The sequence below is a fragment of the Caretta caretta genome, chromosome 2 (genome assembly GCF_965140235.1).
Source record: "Caretta caretta isolate rCarCar2 chromosome 2, rCarCar1.hap1, whole genome shotgun sequence".
NCBI classification, from domain to species: domain Eukaryota; kingdom Metazoa; phylum Chordata; order Testudines; family Cheloniidae; genus Caretta; species Caretta caretta.
Genome location: NC_134207.1, coordinates 41968531 through 41989351, shown reverse-complemented (window position 1 = coordinate 41989351; position 20821 = coordinate 41968531). Strand labels below are relative to the sequence as shown.

Here is a 20821-nt window from a genome sequence, read left to right as displayed (position 1 = left end):
TTAGCCTCTTTGGGATGAACTACTTGGCCTTTGGTCTCATTGTTACCTTCACAGCTGAAACCCTATTGTCTCTGTTTAGTGAAATGCTCCTATTACTTCGTTAATAGATACAATTGATATGCTATAGAATGTGATCTAAATATGCTAATGAGACACTGAATTAGTTGGCAGCTACTCAGGAGGGAAGTTGGGTTGTACTGTGGAAAGTATTGTAATGGATAGAATCATAGAATCATAGAATATAAGGGTTGGAAGGGACCCCAGAAGGTCATCTAGTCCAACCCCCTGCTCGAAGCAGGACCAATTCCCAGTTAAATCATCCCAGCCAGGGCTTTGTCAAGCCTGACCTTAAAAACCTCTAAAGAAGGAGATTCTACCACCTCCCTAGGTAACGCATTCCAGTGTTTCACCACCCTCTTAGTGAAAAAGTTTTTCCTAATATCCAATCTAAACCTCCCCCACTGCAACTTGAGACCATTACTCCTCGTTCTGTCATCTGCTACCATTGAGAACAGTCTAGAGCCATCCTCTTTGGAACCCCCTTTCAGGTAGTTGAAAGCAGCTATCAAATCCCCCCTCATTCTTCTCTTCTGCAGGCTAAACAATCCCAGCTCCCTCAGCCTCTCCTCATAACTCATGTGTTCCAGACCCCTAATCATTTTTGTTGCCCTTCGCTGGACTCTCTCCAATTTATCCACATCCTTCTTGAAGTGTGGGGCCCAAAACTGGACACAGTACTCCAGATGAGGCCTCACCAATGTCGAATAGAGGGGAACGATCACATCCCTCGATCTGCTCGCTATGCCCCTACTTATACATCCCAAAATGCCATTGGCCTTCTTGGCAACAAGGGCACACTGCTGACTCATATCCAGCTTCTCGTCCACTGTCACCCCTAGGTCCTTTTCTGCAGAACTGCTGCCTAGCCATTCGGTCCCTAGTCTGTAGCTGTGCATTGGGTTCTTCCGTCCTAAGTGCAGGACCCTGCACTTATCCTTATTGAACCTCATCAGATTTCTTTTGGCCCAATCCTCCAATTTGTCTAGGTCCTTCTGTATCCTATCCTTCCCCTCCAGCGTATCTACCACTCCTCCCAGTTTAGTATCATCCGCAAATTTGCTGAGAGTGCAATCCACACCATCCTCCAGATCATTTATGAAGATATTGAACAAAACCGGCCCCAGGACCGACCCTTGGGGCACTCCACTTGATACCGGCTGCCAACTAGACATGGAGCCATTGATCACTACCCGTTGAGCCCGACAATCTAGCCAGCTTTCTACCCACCTTGTAGTGCATTCATCCAGCCCATACTTCCTTAACTTGCTGACAAGAATACTGTGGGAGACCGTGTCAAAAGCTTTGCTAAAGTCAAGAAACAATACATCCACTGCTTTCCCTTCATCCACAGAACCAGTAATCTCATCATAGAAGGCGATTAGATTAGTCAGGCATGACCTTCCCTTGGTGAATCCATGCTGGCTGTTCCTGATCACTTTCCTCTCATGCAAGTGCTTCAGGATTGATTCTTTGAGGACCTGCTCCATGATTTTTCCAGGGACTGAAGTGAGGCTGACTGGCCTGTAGTTCCCAGGATCCTCCTTCTTCCCTTTTTTAAAGATTGGCACTACATTAGCCTTTTTCCAGTCATCCGGGACTTCCCCGGTTCGCCACGAGTTTTCAAAGATAATGGCCAATGGCTCTGCAATCACAGCCGCCAGTTCCTTCAGCACTCTCGGATGCAACTCGTCCGGCCCCATGGACTTGTGCACGTCCAGCTTTTCTAAATAGTCCCTAACCACCTCTATCTCCACAGAGGGCTGTCCATCTCTTCCCCATTTTGTGATGCCCAGCGTAGCAGTCTGGGAGCTGACCTTGTTAGTGAAAACAGGCAAAAAAAGCATTGAGTACATTAGCTTTTTCCACATCCTCTGTCACTAGTTTGCCTCCCTCATTCAGTAAGGGGCCCACACATTCCTTGGCTTTCTTCTTGTTGCCAACATACCTGAAGAAACCCTTCTTGTTACTCTTGACATCTCTGGCTAGCTGCAGCTCCAGGTGCGATTTGGCCCTCCTGATAACATTCCTACATGCCCGAGCAATATTTTTATACTCTTCCCTGGTCATATGTCCAACCTTCCACTTCTTGTAAGCTTCTTTTTTATGTTTAAGATCCGCTAAGATTTCACCATTAAGCCAAGCTGGTCGCCTGCCATATTTACTATTCTTTCGACTCATTGGGATGGTTTGTCCCTGTGACCTCAACAGGGATTCCTTGAAATACAGCCAGCTCTCCTGGACTCCTTTCCCCTTCAAGTTAGTCCCCCACGGGATCCTGGCCATCCGTTCCCTGAGGGAGTCGAAGTCTGCTTTCCTGAAGTCCAGGGTCCGTATCGTGCTGCTTACCTTTCTTCCCTGTGTCAGGATCCTGAACTCAACCAACTCATGGTCACTGCCTCTCAGATTCCCATCCACTTTTGCTTCCCCCACTAATTCTACCCGGTTTGTGAGCAGCAGGTCAAGAAAAGCGCCCCCCCTAGTTGGCTCCTCTAGCACTTGCGCCAGGAAATTGTCCCCTACGCTTTCCAAAAACTTTCTGGATTGTCTATGCACCGCTGTATTGCTCTCCCAGCAGATATCAGGAAAATTAAAGTCACCCATGAGAATCAGGGCATGCGATCCAGTAGCTTCCGTGAGCTGCCGGAAGAAAGCCTCATCTACCTCATCCCCCTGGTCCGGTGGTCTATAGCAGACTCCCACCACTACATCACTCTTGTTGCACACACTTCTAAACTTAATCCAGAGACACTCAGGTTTTTCTGCAGTTTCGTACCGGAGCTCTGAGCAGTCATACTGCTCCCTTACATACAGTGCTACTCCCCCACCTTTTCTGCCCTGCCTGTCCTTCCTGAACAGTTTATATCCATCCATGACAGTACTCCAGTCATGTGAGTTATCCCACCAAGTCTCTGTTATTCCGATCACGTCATAGTTCTTTGACATCACCAGGACCTCCAGTTCTCCCTGCTTGTTTCCAAGGCTTTGTGCATTTGTATATAAGCACTTGAGATAACCTGTTGATCGCCCCTCATTCCCAGTATGAGGCAGGAGCCCTCCCCTCACAGACATTCCTGCCTGTGCTTCCTCCCGGTATCCCGCTTTCCCACTTACCTCAGGGCTTTGGTCTCCTTCCCCCGGTGAACCTAGTTTAAAGCCCTCCTCACTAGGTTAGCCAGCCTGCTCGCGAAGATGCTCTTCCCTCTCTTCGTTAAGTGGAGCCCGTCTCTGCCTAGCACTCCTTCTTGGAACACCATCCCATGGTCGAAGAATCCAAAGCCTTCTCTCCGACACCACCTGCGTAGCCATTCGTTGACTTCCACGATTCGACGGTCCCTACCCAGGCCTTTTCCTTCCATGGGGAGGATGGACAAGAACACCACTTGCGCCTCCAACTCCTTTATCCTTCTTCCTAGAGCCACATAGTCCGCAGTGATCCGCTCAAGGTCATTCTTGGCAGTATCATTGGTGCCCACGTGGAGAAGCAGGAAGGGGTAGCGATCCGAGGGCTTGATGAGTCTCGGCAGTCTCTCCGTCACATCGCGAATCTTAGCCCCCGGCAAGCAGCAGACTTCTCGGTGCTTATCATGCTGCCATTAAGTTAAACATGGAAAGGCAACCTTTGTTTTATTTTGTCGAAGACTAAATAAAGCAAACCTATTTGGGAACAATCAAAAGTGGAAGTATAAGGCTAGAGAATTAAGTTTGTCGTTCTGCATTCTCTTTCTTGGGAATAAAAAATTAAGACTCCACAATACAAAGCTCCTTGATACCTAGCTTCTTTGAGGATCATAAAGGTAATTCTGCATGAATTTGCTTGGGGAGTTATAGATTGCTAGAGATAGCAAGTACCTTGCCTTAAAACAAAAAAAAACAACACCCAGAGATGGTATTTTTGTTCATGAATGCAATAAGGCAGTGCCAAGAACAGTTCCATTCCTTGCTTCCCTTGATGAGCAATCAGTAGTATATTGCATGTCATTCTAATGCTTGGTATGGCATCTAAGTGGAGCATTGGGGTGAGTTAGATGGTGTCATTTTCTCTCATCTGTTACAAAAGCTAATATGAAGTGCGGATTGCAGTACCAGCCTGCTGTGACCTTGATTTTTCCAGTGGAAAGTGAAATTTTGCAGATACCTGGCTTTATTTCCAGTGGCACAGTTCCAGACTTCAGAATGATCCTGTCTTAAGGTATACAGTTAAACCTGTTGTTCATTAGAAGCTGCTGGAACCTATCAGTACACTTCACCTTCAAGCCAACTATAACTTCAGTAAAATTTGAAGGTAATACTTTGGTTTGGCCTGTTGTGGCCCTTTTTGTAAAGCTGGAAGTTTGAACAGCTATCCAATTAAAATTTTCACGTTTCACACGAGGGTAATTCTGCAGCTAAAACCCCTGGGTTTTTTTTCTATTTAATAGTTGTTTGCTGCATTCTTACAACTGTGTATTTTAAGAAACAGACTTTTTAAATGTGAAACATTTTCTTTCATGTGTGGAAGGCAATTTATACTGTTTTGACCTTAAAAAAACAAACCCCCAAAACCATAAATTGAGCATTTAACTCGGGTAAATTGATGCTGAGAGACAAAGCAAGAGAGAGATTGAGAGTCATATCAGTGTGCATCAGATAACAGCATTAAGTATTCTTTAGCATATGCAATTAACTTAAACGCGTTTCCAAATAACATTTTAATAATGTTTTAGGGTAAGCTATTTAAGACTTGCAAGGATACCCAGCTTCTTTTTTAATTTTGCAGAACAAACCAAGCTGGCCAAGCATTTGTTATTACTTTCAATTTTTACTGATGTGTTTTGTGGCTTCTCGGTCAAATGTACAGCACTAAAACTCCAGGCATCCATACTGCTTCTATATTTAGCAGCAAAGTCTGGTTCTGGTTGTTAAACAGTTTCCACTTATCGCTGTAACCAATCCACAGGATTGGATCGTAAGCATTGTGGTCATTTTGTGAATGATTTCTCAAAAGCCATGAAATCCATTAGGTTTGGTAGAATTCAATTTTTAAAATAATTTTGACAGATAGTATCTGTTTATTTTTAAGCATTTTTTTTTTAGATTTTGATCTTTTTTTCCTAATTTTCACAGTTACGGGAAATTATGGGAGGGCCAGACATTTATGTAATGGTACTAGATGTTGAAATGCAAATAATTAAACCTTTATAAAAACTGTTATGAACACAAATTGTCAACATAGCATGTCAAAACATACAAAGTAAATATCCTTAAATCAAGAAATCATACCCGTTCTTACTATTTGTTCATTAGTTCATTTGTAACAAACCTAATCCAAAAGTCTAATAACTGGATTTGACTAAATTTTCAAGCACCATTTTTCTTTCTTTGCCTAGCTGTACATATCAGTTCTTACTGATGGAAATATTTTGTCGTGGCTTTGCATACATGCTGTGAAATCGACATTTACTGATAAAATCTAATCCTTTCAAGCCTAAGGGTAATCTCCAAATGAATGTTCTGAGATGTGGGAAACTTTCTGTGGTATGGGAGAACCTGCTTACTTTTAAATGCCTTTGTTTCCTCAGACAAGGCAATAAGATTATAGCAAATTCAAAATGTTTACAAAATAGTTCATTTGAAAAATATGGTAAATTTTCCTCTGTGATGCAATTAACTTGTACTGTAAATTAAGCATGGGAAATGTTTTTGATTTTAAATATACTACAAAGGGTTTTACAGCAGTTTGTCTTCAAGAATGGTAAATATTCACATTAACCATTTGTGAAAAGCTTGATTCACGGAATGCATCAGTTTCTAAGTGAATCATTCCGAAACTATGTACTTTCATGGGTGTGATAAGAAAAGGAGTACTTGTGGCACCTTTGAGACTAACCAATTTATTTGAGCATGAGCTTTCGTGAGCTACAGCTCACTTCATCGGATGCATACTGTGGAAACTGCAGAAGACATTATATATACACAGAGACCATGAAACAATACCTCCTCCCACCCCACTCTCCTGCTGGTAATAGCTTATCTAAAGTGATCACTCTCCTTACAATGTGTATGATAATCAAGTTGGGCCATTTCCAGCACAAATCCAGGTTTTCTCACCCTCCGTCCCCCGTCCCCCCCACAAACTCACTCTCCTGCTGGTAATAGCCCATCCAAAGTGACCACTCTCTTTAAAATGTGTATGATAATCAAGGTGGGCCATTTCAGACTAAGTTGTTTAGCAACATATCAGAACAATTACAAGAGAAGATTAGTTTCAGAGTAGCAGCCCTGTTAGTCTGTATCCACAAAAAGAAAAAGAGAAGATTAAATATTTGTTTTATAAATGCCATAGAAAGTCTTTCAAAATGTTTTTTTGCACTTTAAATAATTGCATTCATGCATTAAAGCCTATTTGGAAAAAGTCTTTTCTCACATCTCCTCTTGCCTTCAGTTTCAATTTTAACATCAGCTGATAGCAGGATTTATATGAAGGACATGGTTATACATGTTGAATAACTTCTGAGGAAGTACTTTACATGCAATCTTTTCCAGTACAAGGTTTTCATTTTGTACAGGGTGTGTATTTTTGTATGTGCCAAAGTGGCTTGGGGATGGTGATAGGATAACACATCTAAAACTACTGTGGTGTTTTCCTCTAGGAATTACTGCTGAAGTCCTAGTGGTCACGTCTTTTGATGAATTGCACAAAAGATCTCAAGATGCCAAGGGGAAGATTGTTGTTTACAACCAGCCTTTCGTCAGTTATGAAGAAACTGTCAAATACAGATTACTGGGAGCAGTTGAAGCTGGTAAAGTTGGAGCGGTGGCGTCCCTTATCAGATCCATTGCTTCCTTTTCTATTAATAGGTAGGAACTTATTACTTACTCTGTACGTGACAATTTGGAGAATCTGACAGGGTACCACTGATGAATTCTGATTGAGATTATTAACTCTGTACGTGTCAGGGTGCAAACTCTCTTTGGATTGTAAGGCTTGCCTTTGTCTTCTCAACTGTCTTTGTTTCTCCATATTGAGCTAAAACCCACAGTGGCTAACAGGAGAAATTCTTGCACCTGACACAGGGCTAACAATAGAAGGTTGTTAAACTGTGATAGTCCGTTCAAATGCCGCATCCTTGGACAAAGAGATGGCTGCTGCCTAGGGCAAGCCAGTTTTTCAAGTCTGAACTCTGGGGTGGGGGACACAGAACAAGGGATCACCTGGTAGGGGACTTTGCTCACCTAATAAGCCTGATTGTTATGTTACTGCTAAAGGAAACAGAAGGTTATAAAAGAAAGGGTCTCTCACCTACCATTTTAGAGGAAGCATGGGCATGGATTGCAGGGGTCAGAGTCGGGGGGAGAGGCTCCATGATTCAGAGGAGAAGCCATGAACTACAGGAGTGGGTGATTCTGGACTCCTGAGAGGACTGTACCCTAGAATCATAGAATATCAGGGTTGGAAGGGCCCTCAGGAGGTCATCTAGTCCAGCACCCTAAACCTAAAGAACTCTCCAGCATGGCGAGAAAGCTGAGACAGGGAAATGTGAACAGGTGTGTTTATTATTTTGTATAAGGTATATCTTGTACTACTTAAGTAAAGGATAATTATCCTTAGAATCCTATGCAAAGTCTGTCTGTGCATCTGTCTGCTTAGGCTGTTGTGGATCCCAGAAGAGTTAAACTGTGAACCTGGAGCACCCACAGGGCAGCAGTTGAGAGATGGTGTGCTTAAGCCACTGTGGAGTCTGGGGAGCCAGCATTACTCAGAGGGTGTAGGCAGTTGAACCACAGGGCCTCAGCTCTTAGAAAGGGGTGCTAGACAGATATGGTGACCATAGTTCCCAAATGCTGGGGCTGGCGTTGCTGCTCGCCCGAGCCCTGCCTGCCCACTGTGTGAGGCTGGGGTGGCGTCGTTGCTTGCTTGAGCCCTGCCTCCCTCCTCCCTCTGCATGGGGCTGGCATCACCACTCGCCTCTATGCTCATTCTTCCCAAACCCCAATTTTTTTTCGCAAAAGTGGGCATTTGGCAACTTCAGGACGCCTGGGACAGGGCTTAAAAAAGGGACTGTCCCAGCCAAAATGGGATGTATGGCCATCCTAAAACAGAGGATCTGCTCTCTGACAGTGTGCTTGGAGACCCTGGTAAGAGACCATGCTCGGACTCTCTTTTTCAGACTCAGGAGGCTTAAAGCACAGGGCCCAAACACAGCAGCCTGGTGAGCGTCAAGCTAGCAGAGGGAGATCTACCAGTGGATGTGGGGGGCGTGTGTGTGAGAGAGAGAGAGGGTGGAAGGGACACTGACTCACATTTCACCTTTTACTTTATATGGTTTTGCGGGCAGGCACTTTGTTGTAACGTGTGAAGTTGTCCAGTTTCACGCGGGTGTTTGGTTTGGAAACTATTTGTTCCAAACTGCCTCCAGTGCTTTCAACATGTTTTCCTCATCACCACTCCAGATCTTGTGTGATCGCTTTTAAGAGTTTTTCTCTTAAAAAAGTTTTAAGAGTTTTTCACATCCCTGATGCTACCATAAATTTTCTCAAATCAACCAATATACAATACTTCTCTGGTGGCAATATAAGGCAAATTGTCAGGTGATTTTAAGAAATACAGAATTCTGTATGTTTAAGGAGAATAAAGGCATGTTGTTTTAATATTCATGGGCAATCACATAACCCTAAAGTGACATCAGGAGGATGAAGTAAATGTTCACAACTAGTGTAATTATTTTGGTCTCCTATAAATAGGTCTTATAATCCTCAATCTGACTAACTTTAAAAAAAAACCAAAAAACCCATGACTTACTAAAGTTCTACCAACATATAGATTTTTTTCTTAAAGTGCTTAAGTGGATGCTTTGTACTTGTTTCTTTAGTTTCCTAATTGTTAATAGAATTTCAGATTTTACCTGAATTTTTCTAAAAATCACAGGCTCACACTTAAAATGGTCATCTGTGCTTAGAAAGACAAGTCCCGAGCTTCATTAACACCTTAATTGTGAGAACGGTGAGACAGATGTGAGATCTTGGCAACATGGAAGCTTCAAAGACTAATGTATTGAGATGTGCCTGATGCCTTGGGAACACAGGAAATTCATGGACTATTGTATCAATAAGTGTAATATATCTTTGTGTTCCTGGCTCTCTGAGTGGGTTTCCTGTGGAATCACTGTGGGGAGGAAGGGGGTAATTATTGCAAATTCCCAATGCCAGTTATGCAGATACCCTGCCCATTGAAGCTTTGGTCCCTGGGGAAAGTGGCAGAGATTGGTTTTACCTAGGTCAGAAGGCCTGGGAGAAAAAGGTCTCAAAAACTGTGTGAGTCTGGCTCAGGGCAGACTCACTCTGGAACAAAGAACTGACAAACTTGTGTACAGAACTGCCAGGGTTTCATGCGCATGACGGATAATAGCTGGTAAGCTTAGCATGAGTCTAGACTGGGGTGGGCAAACACATTGGGGTTGCAAAACTGTATGGAAGGCCGGGTAAGGAAGGCCTCCCCAAACAGCCTGGCCACGCCCCCTATCTGCCCCTGACTGCCCCCCTCAGAATCCCCGACCCATCCAACCCCCCTCCCGTTCTCAGTCCCCTGACCGCCCCCCCCAGAACCTCCGCCCCATCCAACCGCCCCCTGTCCCCTGACTGCCCCCCAGATTCCCTGCCTCTTAGCCCTGCTCCCCGCCCCCTTACTATGCCACTCAGAGCAGCAGGACCTTGCAGCCCCACCACCCAGCCGGAGCTAGCCACGCCGTGGCACTGCCTGGCAGGAGTAGCAGGCCAGAGCGCTGGCGGTGTGGCGAGCTGAGGCTGTGGGGGAGGGGGGACAGCAGGGGATGGGCCAGGGGCTAGCCTCCCCGGGTGGTACTCAAGGGCTGGGCAGGACGGTCCCACGGGCTGGATGTGGCCCGCGGGCCTTCGTTTGCCCACCTCTGGTGTATACTGTTCATTGTTTAAGATATGTTTTCTCTGTAATGGGTTTGTTCTGAATACATCTTCCACTCTGCTTTACGAAGGCTGGATGGTCACTGGTAAACACTATATTATCACATGGCTACCACCATGTGTGTCAGTTCTGGGGCAACAGCACCCTTAACTCCTCTATGGCCTCCTTGAGGGCACCCCTATTCAGGCCTCTAGACTTTCTCAGAGTGGAAACATGTGTTCCTCTTCCTCCAGATTGGCGACTTAGGCTACAGTTTCCTCCTGCAGCCCACTGTGATCCCCATAGAAAGCTGGTGTTTAGTTCAGCGGTTGCGATCCTGCTATCTCCTGACACTGAAGATTCAAGATATTGGGCATGTGCATAACCAGCATTGGAATTTGTAGTAATTACACTCCAGCAATGCCAGATACCACAGTAGACCCACCCAGTGATCCAGAACACGAAGATACACACTCCCTTTATTGATTCAATAGCCTATGAATATGCTATGTATCTAGTGTGTGGCACATCTCAATAGAGTAGTCTTTGAAGTTTCCATGCTTACAGCTGTCACAAACAACATAAACTGATAAGCCAATAGCCTGTGGTATATTCGGAACCAACACCATCTTCAAATACACTCTGCTTCTACAAATCAAGAAAACTGAAATGTTTTAACCCGGCTACACTCCTCTTGTGAGGTTTGCAGTTTGAAGTCAGTGGGACTTATGCTCTCAACCCACTTAAGTGCTTTTGAAAATCCCACTGTTAGGTGCCTAAATATGGATTTAGAAATTTAATTTCAGGCTTCTATTCTTTAAAATGTTCACCTGTGTGTACAAAAAACCCCACCCCTTATTTAAACTTTCAGTACATTAACAAACTTTTCATTGGTAATACTGAAGCAATTTTATTTTTAAGTGAAAAAGATTTTAGGCTGCTAAGAGGCATTTACATGTGCTGTGTCCTTTACTGCTCCTTTGTGATGTATAAAGATGGCAGCATAAGGTTTGTGTGTGTATATATATGTTGAAGCAGTCACCGTAACTTAATAGTAGTACAGGAGGTCAACTTACGCTGTCTTCAGCACGAGAGAAAACGGGAGGAAAGGAACACCCCTCCACTTCTGTGTCACTGTTTATGCACACCACAATCCTGCCTATCACCCAGGTTTGTAAACTGGGGTCATCTTCCACTCCCATTCTTGTTGCCCCACATTCACGAAATGTCCATACCTTGCCAGTTCTTCCTACCAAATCTTTCTGTGACCAATTGTTTTCTCTGTCTACGCAATTAAAATTCAGATCCACACCCTCCCCTTGAGTCCGGATCTCTGTAGCCTCTTCTTTGTCACTCAGTAGCTGCCCCACCTCCCCATTCAGACAAAATGCACCCACTAAGATAATCTTATCTCACCAGTCTGACTGCATCACCCTTCTCTCCTGCATCAAAGTCAAGTTTCTTGTAATTACCTTCAAGGCCCTACAATACTCTTCATCTCTCTTATATTCTCTCTTGCTTAGTGCTCCCATTCTCTCATTTCCATCCTTGTTAATACTATAAAACAATAAATATTTTTAAAAAGAAGTTTAAATAACCCATTGAGAGAAGGTCATGTGTGGAACACATACCTATGCTAGACATCAGGTCAAATTCTGCTGTCAGTTACACCAATATAAATCAGGCACATTTCCGTTTCCTTCATCGTTCAACAGCTTGATCATCCGCTTTTATTTGTCTCTTAGAAAAATCACTGTGTGTTTTGTTTTTTTTTCCTAATGTGATAAATGACTAGTATTTTGTCTGCAGAGTTGTAGCAATGTTAGTCTCAGGATATTGGTGGGAGAAGGTGGGTGAGGTAATATCTTTTATTGGCCCAACTTCTGTTGGTGAAAGCTCAAAAGCTTGTCTCTTTCACCAACAGACGTTGGTCCAATAAAAGATATTACCTCACCCACCTTGTCTCTCTAGTATTTTGTTAGAAGGTAAGGAAACTAAAACAAGTATAAACAAATGAGACATGACTTGCATAAAGACAGAATTATTCCAATAACTTTATTATGAAATACTACTTGTTTCAAAAGAAAAAAAGTGCCGTGATAGATCTTAACAGAGATTATAGAGATGTGAGAGAATAATAACTAACGTGAATGCACTTAAATTGCAGTGACAATAGGAAGGTTCCAGTGACTGCTATGTAAGCAGCTGTGATAACCATCAAAGATGACCTATGCTAGAACTGAAAATGCAGACCTACCTTCACCAAATTTTATTCCATGTGAAAACTATGTATCCTCTGGAGAACTTTTTAAGGTTGATGGAGCAGGCAAAAATATATTGATTTAGCAGATCCTCACCACTTTTTGGAATCATGTCCAGTGCCTATTATATTTTATGTTCTCATTAGGTTTAAAGAAAAGGAGGACTTGTGGCACCTTAGAGACTAACCAATTTATTTGAGCATAAGCTTTCGTGAGCTACAGCTCACTTCAAAAGCTTATGCTCAAATAAATTGGTTAGTCTCTAAGGTGCCACAAGTACTCCTTTTTGCGAATACAGACTAACACGGCTGTTACTCTGAAACCTCTGATTAGGTTTGTGAGGAATGTGATTTGAATTTGTCAAACATTTATCCACAATTTTTTTTTAAAATAACCACATTATCTGTAATATATGTGGGATGGCAAGCACTGAGCACCAGGGCACAGTAGAGCTAATATGGACCATTGTATGGTAACCTTACATAGCAGTTGGGTTATTTGAATGTACAGTGTCCAGTCATGGTATTTGGTGAGAGGCTTCCATGTTTGAATTTGTTCAGGCTAAGAAAGAGAGAGAGAGGAGATATGTGTCACAGTTTCAGAGTAACTGCACCTGTATCCCCCTCTGTGGTCCACTCCAGGAATGCCCAGTCAGGTCTCAGATCTCTGTTGGTCACCTGTCTGTGGGCAAGGACCTTTGTACCACTCCCTGCTGATTGTTTTAAGGCTGCACAGCCCCCTGACCTCCACTGTGGTATCTCCAGCAAGCCAGTCTGCCTAAAGCCAGTTATTGTGCATTGTTCTTTCTTTGAGGGCTATGACCACTATATTGCCAGCTGTTACAAGTGACTGCACAGCTCTTTCTAAGCAAGCACATTTATTCTTAAGGTAAAAAGCATTATAGAGAAAACAGATAAAGAATAAAAGTTGCTATACACATGCTAAAAGCTTACCAGAGGTCACCCATAAGCTTTATGGGAGCTCTAGTAGGCCAAAGTCTTTCCCACCCTTCCACAAGGGTTGGGAGGCCCCCTTGAATAGAAGGTCCTATCTGTTTGCTGGATCAGAAAGAAGGCACTGAATCAGTTTAAACTCAGGCTATTTGTACAAAAAGCCCTTTCTTTGTCTGTTAGTCTCTGGAAAACCTTGTTTGAACCAGTATATGCAAAACCACCCAGAGGGTGGTACCTCTTTTGAGGTGTTTACAGCCTGAGTGATTTGCATTACTAAATACACCCATCCTGTTTTTAGTTCCTGGAGAATCTGTGGCAAACCAGCCCCTGGGAGTTGCATATAATACTGGCTCGCAATGATATATAAACCATTAATAAATGTAATACAGTATTTTCCCCCAAAGATACTACAGGTGGTTGCAGTATTTGTCACAATACATGTGGAGCTGTTTACTGTCTGAGAGGCAGATGTTCCTAAAGACGAGCTCAAAACCTAATAATACACTGAAACACAGGCTCAGAGGGCATCACAACAGTCATGATGAAACACTTGCAAGGCAAGCAAATTGAGGCATACAGAGAAAAGGTGACAGGTACATTTTGACTTTAAGCATAACATTTTAAAAAGATCAATACATTATTGATGAGCTTGCTGCCTGGAAAATGCTTTGTAGAGTAAAATCTACAGATGGTTGGATGACCCACAGTCTGACAGCTGAGCTGAATTCTAAATATGCAGCCCAGATCCCAGTCCTGCACAGAGAACCATGAAGATGGACCTCTGAACCCATGCAGAACCTCACTGACTCAGCTTACGTGAAGCTAATTGCACAATTGGGGCTTTATTTGAAGTTGGACGCAGGTTTTGCCTACTCATATTATAGTTATTAAATCCTTTCCATAAGGCTTCCTTGAAGAGCTACCTGAAACTTATGAAAGTGAGAAGAGTTTCAGTTTGTAACATTGGCTTCTTTTTGGCTGAGGTGTACCCAAAACATTATAATACACTTATTCCTCCATCTAGTTGCTCATTGGATGAATAACTAATTTATCAAAAGAGATCTCATTCTGCACATTCATTCACACTGATACAGGAAGTATGCAGACTCTACCATTTCTGATACTTCAAAAAAAAAAAAAAAAAAGAAAGCTCAAGAAATGCCAGAAGGCCAATGCTAGCATACGTGTCTTCTGCACAAATGCTGCTGACATCATAGTTCCTGTCATTTTTTTCACAAAGATTGGGCAGTTATAAATACAGAAGTGCAAACATGATTTTTTATTATAGCAGCTGTCCACAGAGAAACTGATGAGTGCAAACCAGAAGATGGCTAGACATTCCTCTGCTGGAGTCTTTGAGCTTCATGCCCTATACAAGGAGCAAAGCTTGGCTATAGCTCTGCTAATTCAGGATACTGTCACATGATGAAACTCTGTTTAAAATGCCGCCTCGAAAATAAACTCTGTGTGTCCTTCATGATGAGTTAAATACACTCACTGTCTCCATCACCATGGAATCTCTGACACTATGATGATAACTAAAATAATATTAGAAAATACATTTTAAGCAGAACCTATTGTTAAAACTTAAGTAAATGGCTAACAGAGATAGTAATTTGACTTAATATTTTACTTCACATTCCTTTTTTTTTAAAACAATAGCAAAACAAGTATTATATCTTCAATAGTATCTTATCTGATTTCTCCAAAGAGTATCAGTTGAACACCAAAAGAATGGGGGATACATCTAGGGTTGCCAACTTTCTATTTGCAGAAAACTGAACACTCTTGCCCCACCCCTTGCCTCGCCCCTTCTCTGAGGTCACACCCCCACTCACTCAATCCGCCCCCCCCCCCCCATTGCACGCTATTCCTCACTCACTTGCTCATTTTCACCGGGCTGGGGCAGGGGGTTGGGGTGTGAGAGTGGGTGAGGGCTCCGGCTGTGAGCTCTGGGGTGGGGCTGGAGATGAGGGGTTTAGGGTGAAGGAGGGGGCTCCAGGCTGGCGGTTGGGATGTGAGAGGGGTGAGTGCTCTGAGTGGGGGTGTGGGCTCTGGGGTGGGGTCAGAGATGAGGAGTTTGGGGTGCAGGAGAGGGCTCCAGGCTGGGGCAGGGGATTGGGCTATGAGAGAAGGTGTGGGCTCAGGGGTGGGGCCAGAAATGAGGGGTTCAGAGTGCAGGAGAGGGATACGGGCTGGGGCAGGAGGTTGGGGTATGAGAGGGGGTGAGGGCTCTGGAGTGGGGCAGAGATGAGAGGCTTGGGGTGCAGGAGAAGGCTCCAGGCTGGGGCAGAGGGTTGGGGCATGGAAGTGGGCTCTGGGCTGACACAGGGGGTTGGAGTGTGGGAGGGGATATGGGCTCTGGGGTCTCAGGGGTGGGGCCAGGGTTTGGGGTGCAGGAGGGGGCTCAGGGCTGGGGCATGGGGTTGGGCATAAGAGCGGGTGTAGGCTATACATGGTGCTTACCTCAGGCGGCTCCCAGGAAGCAGCAACTTCTTCCTCCGGCTCCTAGGCGGAGGTGCGACCGCATGGCTCTGCGCGCTGCCCGTGCCTGCAGACACCACCCCCTCAGCTCCCATTTGGCTGTGGTTCCTGGCCTATGGAAGCTGCTGGGGGTGGGAGCAGCATGCAGAACCCCTGTGGCTGTCTTTCCGCTTTGGACCCAGAGAGAGATGCCGGCAACTTCCTGGGAGTCGCACGGAGCTGGGTGGGGAGCCTGCCTGCGCCGCCAACCAGACTTTTAACAGCCCAGAGCCACCAGGGTCCCTTTTCAACTGGGCATTTGAATGTGAAAAGGAATGAGGCTGTCCCTTCTTTCTTTCTTCATTCAGTGCTATTTTTTAAAATATATTTTCCTGTTTGAAGGTAGGTGGTTTGGGCCTAGCCTGTCATTCCTGCCATTTCCTCATGCCTGAATCTGCTCTCCTTGTCTGTGACTGAAAAGAGTTAGTGTGCAGGCCAAGATGCATTTTCTGTCTCCATCACCTCCTTCTGTTTTTTCTCTTACCCAACTCCTGCACCTTTCTTTGTCCATTCTCCTGATGAGCTATGCTGAATGAGCTCTGCTGGATGCATTACCTCTTGTCAATCAGTGTCAGGACCATTGTCCATTCAAGTTGCATTGCTTTTCCTTACTGATTAATGGGAAATGCTACATCAGTGAAGGGAGCAACACATTGGGAGGGCTGGTGGCTACAGGAGAAAAGTCAGTGACAGATTTCTCCTCAGTATTGAAAGGGCGGGCCTGTACTTATGCAACTCATACAATGCCCTGCTAATCTCACTAACTTTGTCAGCTGGAACATTTATATCTTGGCCCAGAATATTAAAATATATATACTTATTAATGGCTAATACATTGAATTATAGCAGCCTATCAAAGTCATCCTGAAAATCTGTTTGCCCATGTACAAAATCCACTTGCTTGCTTCTTCCGTGATGATTGGAATAGTGGCAATATTTTAGTTGTCCCAGATGAATAGAGGAGTAGCAATTCACAAAGCAGAATTGTGTCTTTCATATTGTAAGTTCATTGAGCTAGGGGCTGTCATTTATTATATGTTTGTACAGTGCCTAGAACACTGTGGCTTTTAAGCGATAATGCAATATTAACATAAAATAATAATCATGGGTTTAAAATCAGTACTCTGCAGTAGAGCAACACTTTAAGATTACTAAGGCTCCTTATTAAAGAGTAGCAAGATAAAGACAGACTCAGTAAAATCCCAATGTGGAGTTAAATCAACTTTTTATTTTTCCAGTTTTTCTTTCTCTGCAGCTCCTCAGCTCATCCTTGGTCCATTTAGGGCAAGTAATTGCTAGATTGCTGTTGTCAGAGCAGGATTTATAGTCATAGAATCATAGAATATCAGGGTTGGAAGGGACCTCAGGAGGTCATCTAGTCCAACCCCCTGCTCAAAGCAGGACCAATCCCCAATTTTTGTCCCAGATTCCTAAATGGCCCCCTCAAGGATTGAACTCACAACCCTGGGTTTAGCAGGCCAATGCTCAAACCACTGAGCTATCCCTCCCCCCTGAAGATGGGACAGGGAGGCATCCCCATTAGCACATAGAATGGAGAACAGAGATTCCAAGGCAAGAACCGCACTGAACTCTGGGACCAGAAAAGCAGGGAAGCACTGCATGATGGGGGATCTCTGCTCCAGATGTTAACGAACCCACGCCCCTGAAGGGTTCCACTGAGCAAGGGCTGGTGGACTTTTGCGGGTGGGGGAGAAGGGTTTGTCACTGCTCTACTTTCAGCAGTGGATGCATGTGGCTTTTTGGGGAGACAGTTAATGGGTGGGTAGGAAACGGTGGTTACTGTTTGCCACTGCCAGGTTCCCTCTTGGATGAGCTTGCAGTTGGTTATTTGGTGTGTACTACCACACTGCATGGTAATTCTGTCGCTAAAGTAGGGATCCAAACATATCCCCACACTAATGCATCAGGGCCAAATCATAATCTCATGAAAGGGGATTTTGTAACTTGTTTTTGATGGGGCTTAGACTTGACCTTAGTAGAAAATTGCTGCAATGTGTAGGAAACTTTGTTTGTGAAAACGTTGAGTCTCTCTCTCTCCAACAATCAGCCTTTCTCCCTATAGCAACTTTCATCACCAAATTGTCAACACTTCAGAAGACTTTCAAAGGTGGATACCCTGGGCCAACAGTAACAAAAAAATTGGAAAAAAATAAACCTTTTCATGTAAACAAATATTGACTTAAATCAATAAACAGTATTTGGCTTTTTGGAGAGACCAAATGTTTACTTGTTTTGCCCTTTGAGTAGCTTGACTGTGCAATGATTAATAGACTAATGTAAGGTTCAGAAATTATAAACATGTACAGCAAAGTGAGTGTACAGGAAACCTAATGCAGGATTTATCAGCTGTCAGTGGGTATTTTGTGGCAAAAACACTCCTTAAAAATAAGGTTAAGAAAGAATTTGTAACTTATAGTAATCTACAAATCTTGAGGAAAATATAAGTTTTAAAATATGATCTCCATAATACAAATATATATAAACTACATCTATATATCTATATAAACTACATCTCTCAGCAGTTGCAATGTTTCAGTGATATTTATGCTAGTTGTTAAAAATCAAGCACAAAGTTAAAAGAAAAATTCCTCTTTTCTGCAGGAAGAGGAGATTTACACTATATGGTATCATAACTTTATCTAATGATCCCTTTGTGAGCAGTTAGTAGGGGACAAAGCTGAGTGCTTTTCAGGGATTCAAAAAATGGAAAGGTCTATGTGACAGCTAAATGCTAAGAACCAAATGAATCTTCTAAAAATGTTCACTACAGCCTGAAAGCAATGCAAAGTCTTTTGCTGCAACAGTTAAGTAAGCAAGCTGGTAACATGGTGTCCCTAGTCTCTGTTTGCCAGAAGCTGGGATTGGGCAATGGGATGGATCACTTGATGATTACCTGTTCAGTTAATTCCCTCTGGGGTACCTGGTATTGGCCACTGTTGGAAGACAGGATACTGGGCTAGGTGGACCTTTGGTCTAACCCAGTATGGTTGTTCTTATGTTTTTAACGTGCATAGCAGGGCCACACTGGAAAATATAGAGCAATCCAGGTACTATCTTTTCATCAGGCCACAACTTGTTGATATGCACACTTTCTCCTAGCCAGGTTCCTCTAAGTCTTATTCTGTCCAAATTTGGCACCCTGTTGCTATTCCCAAGCAGAAACTATTTTGATTAGCTGGCCATCCTCCTCCCAACATGAAAAGTAGCCTAGGAAGTACCTTGGATGCAGAGGGAGGAAATCTGTATACCCAAAGCTGAGTGAGTGAGAGAGAGTGTGTGTGTGTAAATGTGCAAATGGTGCTGGTAGATTTTAGGTTTATGGTAAAGGTTTTATAGGTCATTCAGTTGTGTATCAAACATTCTGGTTTTAGCATTTAATGTTATTAGATGAAAGCAAGTTAACTTTATTTTATCTCTGTTGCTTTCTCTCTTCTTTTCCCCCTTTCTGTCCCTTCACTCCATTTTAGTTTCTGCTGTTTTTTCTGCTACAGGTGGTACGATGTAAAAGTTAAAACCCTAATTATTCCTTCCTTCTCCCTTTATTCTCTTGCTTTCCCTGTAATGTTCTCTTCCTCCTTCCTGAATGGTTTTCATTCTCTTCCTCCTTCTCTTTCCATATCCCCAATCTCTCTCAAAATTCCCATTTTTTTCGGTGCACGTACGGGTGCCCTGCCCCTGCTGTCACATACAAACACTGGTGTTATTCACCAGCTCCCTTTTGTATACATTCTTGATGCCCCCCCTCTCCAGCATTTTGACTGATTCCAGGCCTGTGGGGGAGCATGTGTTGGTGGGAGGATTTTCCTCCTTTTCCTAAAATTCCAGGTCTGAGGCAGAGTAAATGAGTATGAGCTCTGACCTGGGGCTCCATTTCCTGTATCTTCTGAGAGCCAAACAGAGAGCATGTATCAAAGCTCCCACTCTGAAGCAGAAGGCTGGCCCTGTAACCCAGCAAGTGGCCTGGATCAACAGGCAGTAGGTCCAGTGGGCTAGACTGTGACTGTTACTAAATATCTGAAACCTAGCCTACTCTTAATTGTAAACGTTCTTATGAAACCTTCAACTTGTCATTTCATTTTTACTTGCAACTCTCAGTTTAGTTTTCTGTAATAAATAACATCATGGTAAATAAACAAGAATACAGTACACACACAACATGAACTGGGTTTGTCATCACTTTTTCTTCAGTAACACCATCTGTTGTGGTCTAGCAGTTATCATGCAAACTGATGTTCAGCTGAACAAATTACAGTTTTCCCTAGACATTTGACTTTAACTAAGATTGTACTGTGTATCTGACACCTGTCTAGGAAGACTGAAAGATTTTTAGACACATAAAAGTAAATAGGATTACTAATTTATCCTTTAGCTAGATGTTTGTCTCGCTTAACACCAGGGAGAAAGAACAGATGTAAGTGCTTTTTTAGATGCACAACAAGAGAGTTAACATTTTCACACAGAAAAGCTTAAACACTGAGTAAAGAAGCTTGGAAGTAAATAGTTAAAGATTAACTTGAACAGCAGGGCAGGACTGATGAAATTGAAAAGGACACTCAATTTGAAAATTTGGAATGTAGTGCGTTTCAACCAGTGGCTAAAAAATATGGTTCCAAACAATACATCAGCCCTTACATTTTTGCCAGTATTTGTGGTAGTACAACCATGCTTGTTGTTTTATTGGTTTCTGTCTTGTTGGTGTCTCGCATGCTGCCATATGGCAAAGAGGAATCTGACTACAGTGAAGTATTGTGTTATACAATGCACATAGAAAACAAACTTTTTAATTTTTTTTTAAATCTTTGGTCTTTTAAGGATAGTAATAGGCCTATCTTGTTAAAATAGTAGGTAAACAATTTGCAGACTTGAGTGATATTTTGTTTTTGTAAGGTGTCTGTCTCTTTAATTAATAAATTATTTCAACTAACTAGAATTACTAGGAGTTTTTGTTTTTTAGAACTACCTTCCACAGGCCGCATTCAGCGCATAAGGGTGGTCTGTTGGGCTACTGAAACCTGACAATGTTATGGACACCAGCTGGACAGCCTACCAAATGACTTTAGCAGGTGTGGCTGGTGTGTGAGGGTGTGGGATGTTGGGGCCATGCAAGG

At 43.3% G+C, this 20821-nt stretch overlaps 1 protein-coding gene across 7 annotated transcripts in view; it reads left to right on the top strand.

Moving 5' to 3' along the window:
* The window catches only part of CPQ (carboxypeptidase Q), a 293319-nt gene that overhangs the window by 58374 nt on the left and 214124 nt on the right, over positions 1 to 20821 (top strand). For all 7 annotated transcript variants that reach the window (XR_012666912.1, XM_048841284.2, XM_075125038.1 and 4 more), the window contains one exon: positions 6690 to 6897. Coding sequence is in view for 6 of the 7 variants with exons in the window: in XM_048841284.2 (XP_048697241.1) it covers positions 6690 to 6897 (208 nt within the window). In the remaining variant the exon portion in view is untranslated. The remainder of the gene's footprint in view (positions 1 to 6689; positions 6898 to 20821) is intronic.